Source organism: Idiotropiscis lumnitzeri, chromosome 5 (genome assembly GCF_059441095.1).
Source record: "Idiotropiscis lumnitzeri isolate Australia: NSW breed Sydney's pygmy pipehorse chromosome 5, RoL_Ilum_1.0, whole genome shotgun sequence".
Lineage (NCBI taxonomy): Eukaryota > Metazoa > Chordata > Actinopteri > Syngnathiformes > Syngnathidae > Idiotropiscis > Idiotropiscis lumnitzeri.
Window position 1 is genome coordinate 23813085 of NC_142395.1, and position 20495 is coordinate 23833579.

General features: G+C 39.7%; 3 protein-coding genes across 8 annotated transcripts; 1 reads left to right on the forward strand and 2 right to left on the reverse strand.

The window, feature by feature from the left end:
- Nucleotides 1-447: 447 nt before the first annotated feature.
- Nucleotides 448-10602, reverse strand: phf10 (PHD finger protein 10). Of its 2 annotated transcripts, none has more exons than XM_088295814.1 (13): nt 10522-10602; nt 9497-9724; nt 8729-8838; nt 8507-8637; nt 7711-7794; nt 7483-7607; nt 7228-7377; nt 6576-6685; nt 5813-5951; nt 5000-5137; nt 2887-3013; nt 1953-2141; nt 448-1874 (listed from the first exon to the last, which is right to left on the reverse strand). In XM_088295814.1, exons 2-13 carry the CDS (start codon nt 9566-9568, stop codon nt 1777-1779), a joined length of 1473 nt encoding a protein of 490 aa, XP_088151940.1. In that variant the 5' UTR covers nt 9569-9724; nt 10522-10602; the 3' UTR covers nt 448-1776. The 2 variants fall into 2 exon arrangements, with proteins under 2 accessions (XP_088151940.1, XP_088151941.1); XM_088295815.1 differs by having other exon boundaries at nt 2887-2995; nt 10522-10601.
- Nucleotides 10339-14193, forward strand: rab4a (RAB4a, member RAS oncogene family). Of its 4 annotated transcripts, none has more exons than XM_088295816.1 (8): nt 10339-10522; nt 11694-11774; nt 12017-12131; nt 12346-12408; nt 12504-12677; nt 12771-12866; nt 13421-13547; nt 13767-14193. In XM_088295816.1, exons 1-8 carry the CDS (start codon nt 10507-10509, stop codon nt 13893-13895), a joined length of 801 nt encoding a protein of 266 aa, XP_088151942.1. In that variant the 5' UTR covers nt 10339-10506; the 3' UTR covers nt 13896-14193. The 4 variants fall into 4 exon arrangements, with proteins under 4 accessions (XP_088151942.1, XP_088151943.1, XP_088151946.1 ...); XM_088295817.1 differs by having other exon boundaries at nt 10341-10522; nt 13703-14193; XM_088295820.1 differs by having other exon boundaries at nt 10342-10522; nt 12504-12658.
- Nucleotides 14194-15981: 1788 nt separating this feature from the next.
- ccsapb (centriole, cilia and spindle-associated protein b) lies at nt 15982-19395 on the reverse strand. Of its 2 annotated transcripts, none has more exons than XM_088295822.1 (5): nt 19247-19395; nt 18132-18492; nt 17957-18043; nt 17490-17701; nt 15982-16751 (listed from the first exon to the last, which is right to left on the reverse strand). In XM_088295822.1, exons 2-5 carry the CDS (start codon nt 18445-18447, stop codon nt 16569-16571), a joined length of 798 nt encoding a protein of 265 aa, XP_088151948.1. In that variant the 5' UTR covers nt 18448-18492; nt 19247-19395; the 3' UTR covers nt 15982-16568. The 2 variants fall into 2 exon arrangements, with proteins under 2 accessions (XP_088151948.1, XP_088151947.1); XM_088295821.1 differs by having other exon boundaries at nt 17957-18058.
- Between the last annotated feature and the right edge of the window lie 1100 nt (nt 19396-20495).

Consider the following 20495-nt stretch of genomic DNA (forward strand, 5'->3'; position numbering starts at 1 on the left):
CGGGCGCCCTCTCTGGCTGCACGATGACATGCCATGCCATGACATCCGGTTATCTTAAAAAATTAAAGGAGCACAAACCAAATAAAATAAAAAAAATAATCCGGAAACTGAAATTAGTTATTTTCTTTTTTATCTATTCATTTTTGAGAAATTAGGAAATACGAGACGATTTCCTTCCACATTATAAAAACATATATGTTAAATTCATGGCTCTGAATTGTTAATCCCAGACCAGGTAGTTCTTCTTTCTCACAGTCAGCTGGGATAAACTTCAGCTCACTGATAATACGAATGCGAACCAATGCTATACACAATGGATAGATGGGCTTCACCAGGGAACACAGGCGCATTTACTTCCGCATCTACCTGACCAATCCCAAAACATTAATAGGTACTTGCTTTTCCACAACCAAATCTATAAAAAATGATGACTGACATGTGTAAATATTTATTATATACAAGTTTATTTAAAAAAAAAAAAACATTCAGTGACTATAACAACAAATCATGATTTACTACCACTACGGTACATTTTCTAGAAAAGTAGAAAAATAGATTTTAATTTTCAAGTCAAATCCAAAAATAAGATTTATTGTAGCTTTGTTGCAGTCAGAGGTATCATTATAAGGTAAGTATAGTAAAAAATTGTACCTAAGACCCGCTTTTTAATAAACAGGACAAAAACTACAGACACTCCATTTCAAAAGACCATTAGCACCATGACAGAATTCAAGACACATTGAATCAAAACATTTTGAAATTAATGAAAATAATCAATAAAAGCAAGCACCATTTCTTCGTCCAAAACAGCTTAATTGCTTAGCACGTACATATTTTGGATCCAAAAGAAAAACTGTTAAAGAGTATCTCTAACGTAACATCAATAGTCAAATGGAATTCATATGTTGTGTAACATTGTTCAGTAATGCCATAACCCGTGACAAAAAAAAAAGAGAGAAATACAGATCAAAGTCAAGTAATAGGTATCCAAAAATATGAAACCTACAGAATTAGCCTCTATCCAAGTCATTTTTATCTCGTGAAGTAAGTTATTTCCTTTTTTCCTTGAGACTAGGCATGGATACTTGATGATGATGATAGGCATAATAAATTATTGTGTGGAACTATTGATTCACCTTGAAGCAATTCAGTTTCAAGTACAACGACTTGGTGGCTTGAAGATCAACTCCTGACAGAAATATGCCTTTTTAGTAAGACCCTAAAATATTCAGAGATTCTCCCATCCCATTCAAAATATCGAAAATGAACAATTACATATGTCTATATTTAATCTTTTAATGGATACTATCCTGAATGTCTGGAAATACACTCCCCCATATTGGTTAGTAGTGTATAGTAAGACCCTAACATTTATTTGGTGAGGTCGTCTTCACATTTATATCACTCGCTCATTTTTATTTAGTGGTGGTGACTAAATCTAAATGACAGGTGAATCCCCTTAAGTAGCACTTGAAAGTCAACATTATTGGTGTCCAACGGCACCAGGCAGCCAGCGATGCGAGCCTGTTCTAAACATAGCTCACCAGTGATTGGACATTGTGAGTTCCTAGGAATCTTGTAAATGCAATCATTTGAAAATGTCAAGATCTGGCAGAGATTTATAGGGAACAATTACAGTTGTTGATACAACTGTTATTGTGCCCATTCTTCTCTGTGTTGCACAAAGACGTAGTCCGGTTTCAAAAAGGTTGATGAAACCGGATCTCGATCCTAACCTGGAATAAAATCAGATGTGTTCTATGGTGTTTGATCAAATCATTTCTGCGCCGACCGGGGCTTTTTCAGTGTTTTCGTCCCGCCTTTCTTCTTGGGTGTGCTGAAATCTTTGTCGCATACCTCACAGAGCCAAAGACCTGAAACATCAGAGAGGGAAAAAAAAAAGAGTCAAAGCGATAAGAGGGCCAATAAACAGCATGCGAAGAGACAATGACCTGTGGGGATGGAGCCCATTCCAACGCAGAAGGTGTGGAAGCCTCGGTCACACTTGTCGCAGAACATCATCTCGTCCTCATGGTGGGGCTGCTGGCACACGGTGCACGTCTTGCACTCCATGCACTGCCAGCGGTATGTCTGGATCATGCGCACCAGTTCTGCGCTCATGTCCAAGCAGGACGGGTGGCCTGTGTTTAGTGATGCAACAACACAGCGATCAGACACACACACATGCAAGAGACTACAGACAGAAACAAACAGAACACACTCTCAAAGTGAACACAATAAGGACTTAACGGATTGGAGCTCTCATAATTGGGACGTCTAATTTTCGGGTAACTTAAAGCCGTGATTATCAACCAGAAAAAGAATAATTAAAAACTACAACTTTGTTTATCTGTCTGTGGCAGCAGCGGAGTGTCCACCAGATGGCAGAAGGTACCTGTGCGGCTACCTGTTGCCATTCTTACAACAGAATAAAAATTGAAAAGGCTCATATTTCAGAGCAAACAAAATTGTGCCAAAATTGGCTCAACAAAAGTTTGTGAAACACACACTTTATTACTTAGGAACTTTGAAAGGCAAGGTGATTAAGCATGAGATAATCATAGAAATCACAGCCCTGTTCTTACGTCAAACCTGAATCACTAAGCAAATATGAGTTAATCCTGTGTAATGTGGCAGCTATAAATGAACATTTCTCAAACAGTTGGACAAGAACATTAAAAGATGAAAAATAACATAAGAAAATGTTACTCATTATCATGATTATTAATATAGAGTGTGATTAAAGCAGCCATATCCGAGTGACAGGGTGTGCACATTTGTGCAAGTCAAGCACATTATCTTAATTACGTGGATTCGGCCTAACGTCCGCTCACCCAAAAACGACTGTAAAGCGTAGCGTATGTGTGTGTGTGTGCATGCACTTACCGCTGTTATCACACTGGGAGCAGTGAATGAGCGCCTCAGGTTTGCCTCGCTTGTTGGCCTCCTTACCCTTCTGACAAATGCCACATATGGCATTGGGAATGACCTTAGGCTGCAAGGCAGAACAACGCTATAAACAAGAGCACAGCATTCGCCAGTCATGTTCTGTAACACTTTAAAGCCAGTTGGGTCATGCCAAGTGTTCAGAAAAGGCCAATTTAAAACGTATAAAAAATAAATAATTTGTAGACGATGGGAGCAAATTGTGTGTAAAAGATGCTGAAACAAACGTGCAATATACCAATAGAGAAAATACAGCACAGCAGAAAAATGGTGTCCGACTGACCCCATTAACAAGCACCGAAGATCAATTTTCACTTTGATGTTGAGTTTAAGTAGTCACTCATTTTCCCCCGAGCTTGCACCTAATCATATCTCAGGATTTTTTTTTTTTAAGTATTTCTTAAAACATGAATATACCACCACTATACTGCACAATATTGCTTTTAATGTGACTGGAACTTGGGAAGAACTACACAGATTTAACTACCTACCGTTATTCCTCTTGACATAATTCATTTTAATTTTATTATTTAAAACACTGGAACGAGAAGAAACAATAATCCCACCTGGAATGCAAGTACAGGCAATTAGTCCATTTAAAATCAGCTTTGTATCATAACTTGTTTTTATTGATAAGCTGCATTGTGAAAATATCACATTATTCAAAACACTTAGTCAAAAAAAAAAATCCCATTGCATATACGTACTTGTACTGTCAACTGGAGCCAGACAAGAGCTAAGAAGTGTTATTCAGTCTGCAACACTCGCTGTGAGATACAAAATCGGGGGACATTAAATAGTTTTAAATGAACAGTAACTACATAAATGTGTGCGTGTGTACACACATATATATATATATATAGTGTACGTAACATAGAGGGAGATGCAATTTAATAGCTTTTAGTTTGAAGTAATCAAATACAGTGGACTAACCCGTACACACACTCCGCACCCAAGAATGTGGCAACGGCTATTTTAAAAAAAAAAAAATTTTAAATTCTGGGCCATTTTGTTTTATGAATATGTAATGGAGAAAATATAATGCAACAGTCAAATAATTATTTATTATTATATACAGTGCATCAGCATCTCAAAGCACCGCTGTATTGTGAGCATTTGTAGATATTTTTGGAGATTGTATATTATATGAATATATATATATATATATATATATATATATATATTTTAAATTTGTTTCGTAGTAAAGTAATGCTTGGCGAGACGCCTCAAATGTTCTAGTGGGTTTCATACGATAGGTTCCCTGGCCCTGACTTGCGGAGACAAGTCGATGTTTAGGTTTCCAGCATTTGAACTCAGTGTGAACAAGGTCAGCATGTCGTCACCTCTCTGATGCACCGCGGTGCATTGTGATACAGTGCTCGGATATTTACCCACAGACCAACAGTACTACACATGTTTATACATCGCATATCGTTAACACCAACACACACAGTAAACATTTAAGTGTGTTACACACTTCAGGTATACATGTTAAAATACTCTACTTTTAATATTGACTACTTTTTAAAAGCAACCACAAAATGAATGTGTTATCTGTATCCATGTTCCTTTTCAAAAATGAAAATGTGGCAGCCAAAAGATGATTTTACTTGTCTTGCAAGTATCTTTTTTTTTTTTTTATAAAAGACAAGTGGGGCGAGAAACTGAAGACATTCAAAAAAGGAAAAACATTTTGTCCACACTGGAAAAACTGAAAAAAGTGCAATGCAAAACAAACCGAACTGTTCCTTTCCTTAATGTTCTTATTGCTCGCAGTCTGTGTGAAGGGGGAGGAAAAAAAGAGCGATGGAGTCATCCTAAAAAGAAAAAGTGAAGACAGGAGCCTCAGCGGGAGTGTGTGGGCAAATGTGCGTGCTGGTTCCAGCTGAGACAAACTGTAGAGGCTGGAGAACAAAGTGAAGAAAGCTAAGGGAGGGGATGTCGGGATGGATGGAGTAAGGAGGTGGTCGTAGTAGTAGAAAAAGGAGGAGGAGGGGTAGAAAAAGTGCTGCTGCTGCTGTTGGAGAAGAGTTCAGGTGGTTTTGTCCTCTACCTTGTACCCGGGGGTGACTTTGTGGGAGTGGCGGTGGCTGCCATCTTTGCCCGGCGTGGACGTTCTGTCTTTGGCCTTGGACTTGTGGCCTCCGCCCTCCTGACTTTCGCCTTCTGATGTGTTGCCTGAAGAACTGTCCTGCGGAGACAAAGAGGGACGTGACACCCACCTCTCCAGCACTCGCATGCCATTTTCTCAACCATGATGAAAACATGCGTGACTTGGCAGCACATAGCTTGAGTCAAAACTTTCCAACATGGAGATAAATCAATTTTCCAATGTTTAAAAGTGCACTTGACTTTGACAATGTTCAGCGTAATTAATTGCCTTCCATTGGAGTGGTGTATTTTCACAACCATAAGGCGCACGCAAGTCTTAAATTTTCTCCAAAGTTGACGGGGTGCCCAATGTGGCGAGCCTTGTGCATACACAGAGTTCCGAAATCTGTAAACGTTCTTGAGCATTGGTTTAAACTGACTCCTGCTCACAGCCAACTGTTGTTAATGTATGCAATCCACACCAGCTGGGAAGTGCTTAGAACAACTGAAGGTCCAAAAAAAAAAAAAAAAAACTTGCCAAAACCTGTCAATTTAGCTTAACTCATTTACAGCCATTGACGGCTAAAGACGTCCAATATACATTTTTTTTTTACTCGGCAGGGAGTGAATGAGGCGGATATTGATAATTGATCAATTTGATTTTTGCCCAGTCCTGGGCGCCATTGACAGTGCCCACATAGTCATCACTCCACAAGAGACAGGTTCTGGTTGTGTGTCAAGTGGGCACTGTTGAGCCCAGTCTGACTTAACTTACAGAAGAGTTCTTGTTCTTTTTGTCATCCTCTGCATCATCTGAGTCAGGTTCTGAGTCTAGTGCAGGCAGATCTGGATCCAGTGGAGGCTCAAACAGAGCTGTGTTCAAAGGCAGGTACCGCAGCTCATTGGGAGAGTACCTGTTAGGCACAATGCGGAAGTGTTTCAGGGCAAAGCAAATCGTGCAGGGATTGGCAATTAAAGGCTTTTATTTTTGTGAAGGGGGGGTGGAAATTCTAAACATGATTCCTCTACCCCCAGCCACACCTGCAATTCACTAATTTTTTTTTTTTTGACTCATTCATCCATCCAATATCTATCTATCCATCTCAGGGAAGTAAATCCCCGTTTTTGTGGAAAATGTATATTTGAAGTTTATCACCGTTTGTTGAAGAATCTTAAGGGTCTACGAAAAAAGAGAGCAATTTCCATTTCAATGGCCATTAATTCTACAAGATTTCAGTTATTTGCGGGCAGGCCCAAGCTTCTACGCATAGTGGGTTTTCTCTGTATAGTTTTATGTAGTAATACCGCTATTCACCACTAAATGGCAGACATGGTTTAGTTTGACTTGCACGGAGTCTTATACTGCCTTGTGCTATAACGCAAGTAATTAATAATTTTTTGTGGATTTGGAATTTGGATTTTGAGTACGTTGATTGTCCCCCCCCCCCCCCCCCCCCAGTAGCGCTGATGAACTGTGCCCCCCTCCATCATTTAAGTTGCCCATCCCTGACATAAAGCACAATACAGTTGGAATTTACCTTTTGTAGTAGTCTTGAAACTGCCCTGGTATTAGAGAAACTGGGTAGGGCCCTGTCCTGGTCAGCTCTGGAGCCAGCACCTTGAACCTGCCCTGTGGCACTTGGATAACCTGGAACCAACAAAATAAATTCAAGACGCATCAAGAAAACATTCAAAGCGTGAACCCAAATATCGGAAACTTGGAATTATTGCATGGGAGTTTTTTTTTTTTTCCATCTGAAAAATATGTAACGATGCGGTGTTACTGGCAAACTAATTAAGGGGAAGCACTGTAAATCTATGACAGTGGGATTGCAGAATCCGTTTTCACAAGGTACTGCATCTTTATACAGGACATTATCAACACTGTATGTTAATTAATCTTTTAATGAACAGGCATTGCTACAGGAGCAAAAAACATGTTGAGTTTGTGTTATTGCACCAAATAATGTCGACATTGACAATAGCCTCTCTGGGAGCTCCTCAGTTACTTGGAAGCTTAGCAGCTACTGTGATAATACTATATTGAAGCAAAATTGTCATAACAGGTACAAAGAACAAGCAATTCTGATCAAATACTTTAACAATATTTATGAGCGTTACAATTGATCCCAAACTATTGTGCGTCATCATGAATTGGGACTAATGCGACATTGGAACAAGTCGACTTACATGCGTCTGGAGGTCAAAATAGGCCCTCCTCTCTTCCATTCGCTCCCTGTTGAAATTACTGTTGAACTCTGCCGCTTTTTTGGCTGCCTTCTTAATGTACTCCGGAACCTTGCTGGCTTCCACCTTCTGAGGGTTCTGCTGCTGCATTTGCTGTAAAACGACAGTAGACACACACCGCAAGCATGCAGTATGACTCGTGACGTACATGATAGTACACCAAGAAATGGGAGGTGACATTTACATTCATGTACTTACAGAGTACTCTTTAGCTATCCTCTGTCGCTCTCGCTCCTGAAGTATGACCGAGTACTCTGAATGTTTGGCGGGATACTCTTTTATCATCAGGTCTATAACCTCGTCACTCCGCAGAGCTGTTAGACCTGAGAACAAACATACCACATTTACTTGGAACACATCAACCTCATAGTCTTTCATTGACACCACTCCTAATGTCGGACTGTGTTAAAAAGGGATGCTTCCTACCCAGAGTGCACTGTGTTTCCGTGATCACATTCTGTTCTCGCAGGTAGAGCTTCTCTTTGTGTGATAGGTCCCGCCGTTCCATATCTAGAAAAGTAGAAATCCAAAAGATGACAAAACTACACTTCTTTACTTTGTAAAAGGGAAAACTGAACTTGTTTATACTTCTCTCTTTACTGTTCATTTTAATCCGTTCTCCAGCAAATCATCGACTGGAACGGTGGTTTCCAAACTTATTTACAGCACCCCCCTTTTTGGAGATGACATTATTTTATTTTGTCGTTTTTCGTCTCAGTCCGGGTCGGTAACGGAAGCTGGCTGTGTTGTATGCATCTTGTTCCCAAAGACCACATGATATTGTTGTCTCACATTGTTTTCCATTTCACCACATACATTGCGTAGGTGGGTGTAAAAAAAATAAATATTTGGCCTTGTGTGTCTACCTGTTCATGTAGCATGACGTAGTAAGCACGTTCTCGACCCCGACTGGCTCTTACTGATTCGACACGGCCAGAATTTCACTTCATCCTTCACCATTCTTCGGGTGGAATGGACGAAGAAGTAAAATTTCAAACGCGTTGCCAGTCACGCGAACGCACCTGACTGAATGAACTGCATTGACTATATATGGAAACAAACCGCCGGGACTGCTGAGCACGCCTTTTGTTTGCACGTAGTATAACTTCATAATAAAAATTGTTCACCCCTTCATAACTCCAACCCCCACAAGGCACTCCCCAGTTTGAAAACCATTGTACTAGAACATTTTACCAAAGCATTTACAGACTCAATTTCATACCAGGGTATTTCCTCTTGAAGGACGTGACTCCCAGATATTCGCTGACTTGCTCTTGCAGCATGTAATACTCTCCCGTGTCATCTGCTGGCCACTTGTACTCTGTGAGGTTCTCCGCAGGGAAGTATGTTGGCCTGGAATAGGTGAGCGAGAGAACCAGAATTTTTAAAACCTATCCATATTTAGACATGAAAGATGATTTGTAACAATTAGAAGCAAACCCACCCAAGATCCTGACTGGAGGTATCACAGCTTCGTGAACTGTCCCCTGAACCCATTCGTCGCCTTTTAGGAGGCTGGCTGCCATCATTGGACTCTTCTTCTGTTACGTCCTCCTTGGGAAGAAAGCAATTCCAGGGCAAAATGATACTTTTGTCTTTAGCAGTGATGACCAACCACTGTGCAAAGGGAAACTATTATTTTTTCCCTGTGTTGTTTATGAAAAAAAAGTTCAATCTTAGTTTCAAAACGGTCGTGAAAACAAAACATTGCAATACTTTATTTTCAAATAAATGACTTCTACGTGCAGTATGACTCAATACAAGAAGTTTAAATGTTATACCGGGACGAGTATTATTTTACTTCATTTCAAGCAGAACAGACATCTTAATGAATCTGAGGGCAAACCAATTCTTGCACAACTCACTTCAGTAAATTATGACATCAGTATTGTTACAGGTACAATGCATCACTTACAGAAAAATCGCCGTTTGTTGTGGACATGTGAGATCACAGTGTAAGCTAATCTAATAAAAAAATAAAGAATTCAAAATCTAATCACAAAATGTACATATTACTATCCATTAAATTCAAATAATATACATTAGCCAACGTATGTCATGTTGGCGAAAACAAAGGCATAGTTCTAGCATACTTCGTTTATAGTGGAAGCCATTAGGGTGCTAAGTAGCAGTTATCTTAAAATGAAATGACACAGAGCTCCCGAAACAATTAAGTTCGCAAACGGCCTTTACTGAGCAGAACAGCCTCTACCTTAAGGGACTGCGCTCCTGGCGTAGCGGGGTTGCTGTCGCACGGTGGTCTTGGGGTGAGTACAGCAGCCATGTTTCACTCATTTGCGCTAGCCGGAAGCTAGCAAAACTAGCCGCGTTTTGTCTTCGTTCTGTCTGGTTTTCTGGAGGTTCGTGGATGTGAGGCGCGCCACACTGCCATCTCGTGAGCTGGAGTGTACCACCACAAAAATACTTGCCTCTGTCAACACTGCGTTTAAAAAGTGGCAAAAATTAACTTTAAATGAAGATTAGATCGATATGTATTGAAAAAGTTAATTCAAATGTATACCTCAATAAAAGTTAGAAAACAAGCACTTCGTAGATCTTATATGCAAATGTATTATAGTGAAAAGTTAAATACAATTGCCTGCTTACCACTTGGTACATATGCCAAACTTTACGAATCAATGCAGTAACATGTATGGACATTATGTTGTATTCGAGGAAGGTGGGAAGTCAAACTTATTCCACTCGAATTGAGATAAATATATTGAGATAAATTAATAAAACATGTATACAAATTATTTTTCATAATAAAAGTTATATTATATTATATTATATTATATTATATTATATTATATTATATTATATTATATTATATTATATTATATTATTTATAGTTGTTGCTATAATGTTATATAATGAATATTAATTATGATTACCAAATACATTTAATCAACTAAAGAAAGTGGGAAATTAGCGCAAGAAATATTAGAGGACACCGGACCATACAATTCCTCTCCATATGGCCTTTGCTTAAACTATAAACTTGCGAAGTGACGCCATCAAGGCTGCAGTCAGGCATGGGTCAAGAAGCTTTTATTTTGAAATAACAAAACACGGACGGGAAGTCGGAGGTGAAATTTCAGTTTCAATCCGCGGAAAACATCAACGGGACTATTTTGCTTCACTTAGCTTAGCTCTCCATCTGTCAACCATCTGCTATCCTCACAAATATCATCAGTACTATTACAAAACGCCAAACTGGCGATGTCGGAGTCTTACGGTAAGATGTCCGTTTTGTCGAGTAGCCACAGTCGACGCCGTCATGTAGTCTCAGAGATGGGAAAGGGGACAGGTGTGTTGAGGGGGCTCCCCCCCCCCCTCATCGTAAATAATTAGCTGGCATGCTAAACTAGCCGCTGGCAAAATGATGCTGGTCTTAAAATACCATGGCAACAGAAGTCACACTTAAAGACGTCATTTGGGTACAATACGCCCTAGCCTGAAGCTGATTTGGTTGAAAACGTCATCCTAATTTAGACTCCTATCTTTATTTCCACATTACTCCACTCTTTTTAATCTCTTGCATGTTAACTTCCTGTGCTGTTCCTGCATTGTTATTCTGCTTTAACGTGAATAATTTCATCTCGTGATGATGACTAGATTTATGGGTGTGTCTGACACTTTATCCTGTCCAGATTGTGAGGTTCTGGATTCGAGACTTGGCTCAGACATGTTTGGAGTTTGCATGTTCCACGTGGTTGTGTGGATTGCTCCAACATTCCAAAAACATGTATGTTTGGCGAACTGTAAATACTAGTAGTGTGCATCACTTAACAAAAATCCATTTGATACGATTTAAGGATGCAATGTTATGTATGAATGAAAATGTCATGATTCAGCTCGGGATTGCACGGTGACCAACTCAGTGGCCTTGCTGTATGTTCTCCCTGTACCTGTGTGGCTTTTCTTTGGGTTCTTCCTCCCACATTCCAAAACGTGCATGGCAGAACACTCTAAATTGTAGGTGTGAGTATGAATGGTTGTTTGTCTGTGTGTGTCCTGCCATTGACTCGCAACCAATTCAGGGTGTGCCCCGCTTACTACCCGAAGACAGCTGGGATTTGGCTCTAGCACGCCCCTGACCCTCGTGAGGATAAGCAGCTCAGATATTAGCCGGATGATTAAATTCGATTCGTCAAATCAAAACCAATTTTCCGATTAGAATAATTTTTTGTTACACTCCTCATAAATACAATACTTTATTGTACTGATTATGAAACACATTTAATTCTTCATAAACATTTTAAATCTGCCTTTAATAAACCATCTCTCTCCTATACTTTAAAAGTGAGTGAATTATGCTTTTAAATATGTATTGATGCTCCATAACAATCAACCTTCTGTTGGATTTTAAGCATGTCAGCATTTATTTATTTATTTTTCCTCTTCAGATTTCCTGTTTAAATTCCTGGTGATTGGGAATGCTGGAACCGGCAAATCCTGTTTGTTGCATCAGTTTATAGAGAAGAGATGTAAGTTGGATCTATTTTGGTGTTTCAATGGTGTCATGTTGTTTAAAAGTGCTGGGAAAGGCAATGGAAGAATTAATAAAAAAATATGGAGGTCATCATGACATTGTTTGTATGACCTACAGAACTTCATATGAATCTTTCAAATCTGCTGCAATAATTCCTTTCTTTAGCTCTACCCCAAGAATGACATTTATCCATGGGTCATATTAGTAGTTTGATTAATATTCATGGTTTTTTTTCAGTTAAGGATGAATCAAATCACACCATCGGAGTGGAGTTTGGATCTAAAATCATCAGTGTGGTCAACAAAATTGTCAAACTGCAGATTTGGGACACAGCTGGACAAGAAAGGTTCAGGTAGGTTTTTCTTTCCAAGATTTCGTAACTAATCTACATTACAGTCTCGATTGAAGAGGGACTGACACTACTAATGCAGCCCCAATTTCTCTCTGTCTCCTAAAAACAGCATATAAAAAAAAAAAATCTATTTGTTTCGACGACTATACTTTACATTGGGTTCTTTTTCCCATTGGATGGGGACTGTATTCTAATTGTTCATTGTGTGTTGAAGGTCAGTGACCAGAAGTTACTACAGAGGCGCAGCAGGGGCCCTGCTGGTCTATGACATCACTAGGTACTGAATCTGTTCCCTATTCGGGCACATCACTAAACCTTTTCAGACTACTTTTATCACTGCTTTCTGAGTTTATGTGCCGCTCCGCACTGCAGTCGCGAGACCTACAACGCTCTCACCACGTGGCTGAGTGATGCCCGAATGCTGGCCAGCCAGAACATCGTCATCATTCTGTGTGGAAACAAGAAGGATTTGGATGCTGATAGAGAGGTGACCTTCCTGGAGGCGTCACGCTTTGCTCAGGAGAACGGTACACTGATGCGACAGAAGTAACTTTTATTTGTGTTGACACACCGTACGTGTGCTCGTATTGTATTGAGTAGGAGAGTGCTCCGTTCATGCAAACGTTCTGCGTGTTTCAGAGCTTATGTTCCTGGAGACGAGCGCTCTGACAGGGGAGAACGTGGAAGAAGCGTTTGTGCAGTGCGCTCGCAAAATCCTCAACAAGATAGAATCAGGTAGGAGCTTTCGTTCTCATTTCCATGCGCAAATCCTGCGCTGACCCTCCTGTGACTCTTGTAGTGTCAATACAATAGAATGTCATTTCATTGGATTTTATTTTAAAACCAACTCAGCTTTACTAATTGCAAAATATGAACATCATTGATATCAGAACAAGCTAGTTCTCAAACGGAGGCTATGTTTAAAAAAATAAAAATAAATCGCCAAATTGCAGATCCACCCATGTTGAACCATGAATATGTGGGGGTTCACCGGATTAAACCCATTTTGATTACATGCCACAGTGGATAAAAAAGACAACTTCTATTTATTTCCATCTTGAAAATTCCCAAATCACAGTCAATCAGTCCAAATCTCAACGGCAATTGACATTTCCACTCTATTTTTATTTATTTATTTTTTTACATCATGCCGTCTTGCATGGTTGGTTAACAAAAGCATGGCAGATATCCGCAAGGGTTGACTTTATATCATCAGCGTGGGGGACTATTGAAAGTTCTTCTCGCTGTAATGCCCGCTCGCGCTCTCTCTCTTTAATTTTAATTTTTAGGGGAGTTGGATCCAGAGAGGATGGGATCTGGCATCCAATATGGGGATGCTGCATTGCGCCAGCTCCGTTCCCCCCGTCGCGCTCAGCCACAGGGCACCCAGGAGTGTGGCTGCTAGTAGGCTCACAGGTACATACTCTGCCTGTACTGCAAGCACGTACGGTTTTCCTGAGTTTTCAATGGCATTCCGTTATTATGACAGCGACGTAACTCAAAATTCTAAGAACCAACCTAGGGTAGTGAGTAGCATAAATTGGTTCTATTTTGTTATGCACGTGTTTCAGAGCAGATACTGAAAACACCCAACAGCCAGCTGGGACCTAAAACTCTTCTGGTGACTCCTCCCAGACCTTACCACAGCACCTTTGTCACCATGGCTGCACCAGCCAGGAACCCGAGAAGCTTTCCCAGACGGCCGCTCCCATTAACAGAGCTCCACTTTGCAGCGACCCTCACCGCGCTTCACCCTCAAATTAGAACGACTGGCGTCTATGTACGTACTGTAACTACCAGCTCATCTGTATTTATGACATTACCATGCCTCCCCTCTCTTGCTGTTTACATCTCACTCCCGTCGCCACTGCCATGTACACCTGCACCTCCCGACTCCCGTCATAGACATATCTTCTGCACTGTACAATGAAACTGTATATAGACTTTGACGCATGTTTTCTCAAAATAACAAGACCATTTCATTATGAAGACGTATTATCCAATTAGATATCCATATGTGCTTCACTCGCCTATATCTTGAGCTACGGTTTATACAAGCAGAATGATGATTGTAGATTTTGTAAATGGACATTGTCGGTGGTAGATGCAATCTGTGAGAAAGATCCTTCCATCCTACAGCTAACAGATGTGTACATGAAATACATTGCAAAGTTATTATTCAGCAAATATCATATCATAACTGACACTGTAGCATGTTTCATCAACAAAGATGTCCCTCACTTTACGTGTTGTTTGTTTACATGACTCCTGACTTGACTGCTGTGGTTGAAAAAAACAAACAAAAAAAAAAAACAATCAAATGTATGTTTCACCAACTGTTTGCAAAATATTGTAAAAATGCCTGAGGGGCTTAAATTTGCCCCCAAAGCCGTTTTTGTTTTAACGTTCTTCATATTAAGATTGAATTTGAAGAATTGACCTCATATATATTTTGATATACCGTCTGTATTTAAGTGGCCGTGTTGATTTTTAATTTACGTTGTCCCTGTTACGGAAACTTTAAAGCACACCATGAAGAGAAAAAATTACAAAGTGAGAGTATTATATAAGGGTTGATCAATCGGATGGTTCACGTCATCAATTCAATTCCTGAATTTATATTTCATTCATGTTGCTTTTCTCTCATTATGAATATCATGAATTTTGAATTTATTGTGTATGATAAAAGCATATGTTTTTAAAATAAATACATTTGAAAAAAAGTACAAATCCATGATCCACTTCTGTTTTTTTCCTGACGAAATTGGTGGCTACTCCCAACAATGAAGACGAGTGGAAACTGTTTATTCAAAGCTTGAAAGGCAAACTTGACATTCTAGAAACAAATGGAACTTAAAAGTGTGTTGCGGCTGTGACATTGCTATTATCGTGATGGAATAATTTGAATGATGAGGGGACAAAAGAAACAAAACGTCTAACATGCCTGCTGCTCTAATACACCACCCAAATATCAATCGACACTCCTCACTATCAAATCAAAACCTATTTGATGGAGAAATGAACTTAGATCATCAAGAATTAAAGCAAAAGAACGACACATTCAGATTCCCTTCACAGATTGTCAGACTTCACACTATTTCCAGGGTCGTAATATTGCACATTTTACATCTTTGTTTGAAATTGAATGTACGGAATCATGCTGGAGTTTTACTTACAATAAACATGAACACTACAACCTGACTCTAGAATGCTGAACAAAAAAAAATGTTCATTATAAACAAAATGTCCTTATATGGCACAGAGCTGATCAGCCCTCAGTTTGTCTTTCCATGAGAGTTCATTTGGCTTAAAGTCATCCATTGTTTTTTTTTTTTCAACTTTGGCCTCATGCTAAATGACAATTATGATGAATCATTTGGAGCTGAGTAGTTGAAGCACCTGAATAAGGTTTATTTATAACCATGCTGAAGAAAACCACTGCAACACCTGCAGCATGTCACACATACAGTCTTGAGATGTCCTTGAAAAAAAAAAAGTGTTGAAGGGCAGTGAGTAGCCATGCTCTTCTCATTACAATTGTGCACCCGATTATCTACAACAGCACTATGTAAACCAGTCAGATGGACATTTTCTTTCCTCAACACACTCCAAAAAAAACCATTGATGGTCACATATTTGAAAAGGAATGCACATTTTCTGTAGTGATCACAATCTAATAGCATAAATATTAAAAAGTGGCTCTCTAAAAGTGCCCTAGTGTTAATTAGTCACATAACAATCAGCCTTTTAGTAATACCCATCTGTATTCTAAAGCATTTGTCCTCATGAGGCTTACAAGTGAGCTGAAGCCGAACACAGATACGCTCTGGACGAGCCGCCACTCGAACACATACTGTGCACAAACTATTATTTACACTTGCAGGAGGAAGCGTGATCCATGGGGAGAAGATCATTTTTAAAGGGACTAGATCTAAATATGGCTTGAAAATTCCCAAAGACGCAACATCTAAATATGTAGCTGTCTCCATTAGAATGACTGTAATATCAAAAAGGGAGGGGCGAGAATCAATACCAGGTATCGGTATCAGGACGATACCTACCTTATTTCAAGGTATTGTGTATTCATTGGAGAATGCCGATACCAGCCAACGATACTTAAGGCAAAAAAAAGAATACATTGAATAAGTCTTTCTTGCCAACAGTTGGTGTTACACTGCGGCCATTTAACACACTGTGAATAATTGTGCATCAGAAAGACAGAATGGGCTTTGTTCAAAATTATCTGTCATTGTGTTAACTGAAATTTTACAAGTACAATACTTGATATCGGTATTGGTGAGTACTCAAGAATGAATACTTGTACTGGTATCGACCCCCTCCCCGAAAAAAATCAAAAATTGGCATTGAACATCCCTCTTTTTAATGCCAGCCAATGAGCCAATATTCTTGTTTGGCGATTATATTTCAGTGTGTGTTTCATCGAGAGCGAGCAGAGAAGCAGCGCATGTACTCGGTGAGCCAGGGATCAAACTCAGGCTGAATCGTCTCTCTGGCTTTGTCCAAATCAGCCGACTTGGCTCGGCGCCGCTCCCATCTCTGAGCTTGGACCTGTCGCTCTACTTCCCGTCTGGATTTTGCCCTCAGGGCGGATGCATGGATCTACAACCAACAGAACGGGTCAGGCTTTATATCCGTTGTCATTTAAAAAACCTTTTGAGCATTTACTTTAAGATCCTCCATGTACTAGTATGGTCTTTGTTTTGTCCAGTCAGACAACTCAGCACACAAGTAGAATAATGCAAGCACAGTAGTACATTATTATGTTATGCTTACTATTAGTACTACTAGTGTAGCATTACATGTAAACTACAAGTTAACATCTAGAGCTGCACAAGTGAGCGAAATGGAACTAGTCGACATATTTGTGCTACAAGTGCTAATCACGAAGTTTGAGATGTTAACGTTTACAGGCTAAACTATTCACTATTCAACATATTGTGATTCACTAATCGTACTAGTAGTGCCGTTGTCAACTAGTGTAGTGTTGCCTCACTAGTAACGTCATTGTACCTCAAGTATGCCAACCTTGCCCTACTCATGTGGACAAAGAGTGGATCAGTGCCATTTTTTCCAATATTGTATGACACTTAGAAGACACTAGTACACATTAGTAGTAAGGCAAAACTGTGTGCTACTAGTACTACTAGAAGGTGTTATATCTTAAACGTTATCTAGTATCTCACTGGTAGTACTAGTAGCACATATTGACACCTAATGTTCAGCTTAACTAGTAACATGAAGTTTGTCTAACTAGTATGCCATCTAATGAGGACAAAAAAAGAGCACTATTACATGGACCTTAAGGACATCAAAAAAAGAAGAAGAAAAAATCATTACCTCAGTGGTCGAAGTAGCAGGTCGGACGTTGTGCGTCTTTCTGCAGGCAACGTCGGCATCCTTTTCGCCAGCAGCATACATAGCAAAAGGATGTTTGCTGTCCTCATTTGGAGGGCATGCCACCGCTGTTTTTTTGAGCCGCTGGACGCACGTTAACTTGGGAATCCGCTGCGGCTTTGTCGTCCGTGCCTGTGGAGCTGCAGGATCTTTTTCTAGATGAGACACTCAACATTCAGAAGCAGCACAGAACATACAGTATCTACTTTTTTACGATTTGTAATTGAAATGGGTGTCCAAGAAAAAAAATAACTCTTTGACTGACTGCCCATTACTCGTAATTTTTTTCCGTAGACAATTTTGTCTACTAAACATACCTCGCTGTCAGTGTCAATTTATATTATCTTTGTAAAGGATTATTTTTTTATCTTGTGTGGGTCATTGATGAGCATGCAACTTTTTTTAAATACCTGTTTGTGGTTGCCTACGAGTAACACTTTTGTTTTTACTGCCACTCTGTTCTCCTCTCTTCTTCGGTGCACATGACTCTCTGACCCCTTGAGGATGGCAATCTCACAGAATAGAGAAAGCACTTAGAGACAGCAACCATATATCCCACTTTGAAGGTTTTAATCCCCAAATTACCATGTTCCTCCTTCTCCAGGACGGGAAGTCTTGGTACATCAGCCTTGGCCACCTGGCACTGCTCCAGCTGGGCTCCTGCAGGCTTGTCACCTTTCTCGCAACACGGAGCCTGTCTCCTGTCGGCCTGAGGTGAATTTTCTCCAACGGAATCCGAGTCGCTGTCAGATCCACTCCAGAACCAGGGGTTGTGCGATTGCTCCAGAAGTCTGCGAGTCAGTCTGTACTTCAGCAGCTCCTCATAACATTTCGAGTAAGTCTCCCATTTTGGGTCTTTAAATTTCTTCATATACTCCGAGCGGATCCTTTTGGTCACCATCTTCGCGCCTCTCCAATAGAAAGTCGAGCAATCAATCACATACGTCTGAAAAACATCGTTGTTGTTGTTGTTGTTGTTGTGTTACTTGCGAGCGTAAATTGGAAAGGAGAGCTCTTACTCATATTACAACTCGGCTTCGCAGTCATTTATTTAAACCAAAACACATGGGAAGCTTTCAACCAATGGCAAAGCAGCCTGAGCTCCAGACTCCGCCTATTTCCGCCTTTGACCGGCTTTAGGTTGCTACGTCAGCGTGGAAAAAAACATATATCTTAGCTTAAACAATCAAACATCAAAATCATATTTTCCATGAATATAATATGCTATACAGTGTTAAATGATTGTAAATTAAGAAAAAGAGCGAATCCGATTTCAGTCGAGGCGGCGCGAACAGATGACGTAACCACCGCCTCCTCTTATTGGCTGCGGAAATTTAAATGGCTGTCAAAGATTTACAGTACAGTACCCATAATACAGTTCTGTACACTAACATCCACAGTCTGTAACATTCCCCCCGGTAAAACCAAGGACACTGATGCATGTATTAATGCAAATGAGTAAGAACTGGATATAATCTGCGCCATTATAAAACTGCATCGCCTCAAATCAGCTAAAAATGGATGTCTGTGCTATTTATAGACACCTCAGTGCAGAAAATCACCTGACCACGTACGTAGAAGCGATGCTAGCTGTCAGTCTCGTTAAGACCGTATATTGTTGCTGGCAGCACCAGAGAACATTACAGTAGAAACCCCTACTGTCTAAGACTCTAAATCGGTGCACAGTTAGTTATACTTACTCAAGGCTCGGGTTTCACGGAAGCAGGGGACAGATGGCGTTCATGTCGGAGCCGCCTGTTTGTAATGCTCCTCTTTAGCACCGCCCAGTCGGAGACGTCTCTTTAAAAAGCCAAACACATCCCCAGCAACAGGTGGCCGAGGTGTCACTGTCAAGAATGCATGAGGCCAGAGCAGCGATAATGATTTGTAGTGGATGAGGTATAAATAAAGTATCGAAGGATAAGTACGGCGGTTTACAGTGATTACATGCAACACTTTGCGTTGCTGTTCGTGTAGCAATTAATGCAAAGGCGAAAATAGAACTGACACCTACTGACCGGCCAATAGAGTCTATAGTCCAATACAGTTATAGTGTATACACACAGTGTCTGCAAATCTTAATAAAGTATGAAATGTCGACCTCAGTCCAACGCATCACAGTTTTACTATGTCAAACGTTCGTTGGGACGTAAAATTATAAACTAATTAACCTAAAGTTTCAATTAAAATAGCTAGTGGACAAAGAAGGCTAAGGTATGTGGTTGTTTTAAATACACAAGGTACAATTCTTTTTCTTTATGGTTACTTTGACAGTAAAACGCAACTGGGGAGTGGCAAGAAACAGCTTCAAAGGCCTTTTTTTTTAAATTCTCCTGTAATTATATTTGCCAGATTGCGTCTTATTGTGTAATGGGTTAAGTCACTGCCCCCATGCAGCGATTGTACCTCAAGTCTACACTCTCAAGTCAAAGCAAAAAGTGGTTGAACAGCTTGTATCTCGAAAAACTCATAGGTTGAGTCACTCGTATCTCAAGGCACCACTGCTTACTGACATAATGATGATCTTGTCTCCTTAAAAAGATAGTTTGTGTTAAATTTGGACCTGTTAGTTGAACAAAAGGCTATCTTTCTGTTGTACGAATATCAACCATGGTTACTCTAGGTAATGAAAAATAAAATAAAGGTGAAGAAGCATTTGCATTAACAAAATAAAATAAACACAAAATAGCTTTTACGGAAATAAAAACTAACTGGTTCTACATTTTATGCTTAAAAAACTAAAAAAAAACTAAAAACGAACTACAATCATAGCAAAAATGTCCTTCATTTTAGTTTTTGTCAATTATCATCTTATATGAACTTTTAGGGTTGACTTTCAATGTATTTATTTTGGTATAGCCAAGATCAGTTGTTTGAAAATTGTAGTTTAATTTACTTTATTACACAATACTGACCTTTTTTTTAATCTTGTACTCAACAATTACTCCA

What these genes read in the sequence shown, in the direction of transcription:
- rab4a (XM_088295816.1), top strand. An exon ending in CTGGTCTATGACATCACTAG is followed by an intron (nt 12,409 to 12,503) that starts GTACTGAATCTG and finishes TCCGCACTGCAG; the next exon opens with TCGCGAGACCTACAACGCTC. An exon ending in CCTCAACAAGATAGAATCAG is followed by an intron (nt 12,867 to 13,420) that starts GTAGGAGCTTTC and finishes TTTAATTTTTAG; the next exon opens with GGGAGTTGGATCCAGAGAGG.
- ccsapb (XM_088295821.1), bottom strand. Translation starts at nt 18,447, where the DNA reads ATGGTGACCAAAAGGATCCGCTCGGAGTATATGAAGAAATTTAAAGAC. An exon ending in CCTGGAGAAGGAGGAACATG is followed by an intron (nt 18,059 to 18,131) that starts GTAATTTGGGGA and finishes CTATTCTGTGAG; the next exon opens with ATTGCCATCCTCAAGGGGTC. An exon ending in TCGTAGGCAACCACAAACAG is followed by an intron (nt 17,702 to 17,956) that starts GTATTTAAAAAA and finishes TGTCTCATCTAG; the next exon opens with AAAAAGATCCTGCAGCTCCA.
- phf10 (XM_088295814.1), bottom strand. Translation starts at nt 9,568, where the DNA reads ATGGCTGCTGTACTCACCCCAAGACCACCGTGCGACAGCAACCCCGCT. An exon ending in GGAAACACAGTGCACTCTGG is followed by an intron (nt 7,608 to 7,710) that starts GTAGGAAGCATC and finishes GTTTGTTCTCAG; the next exon opens with GTCTAACAGCTCTGCGGAGT. An exon ending in TTTCAAGACTACTACAAAAG is followed by an intron (nt 5,952 to 6,575) that starts GTAAATTCCAAC and finishes TGTGCCTAACAG; the next exon opens with GTACTCTCCCAATGAGCTGC.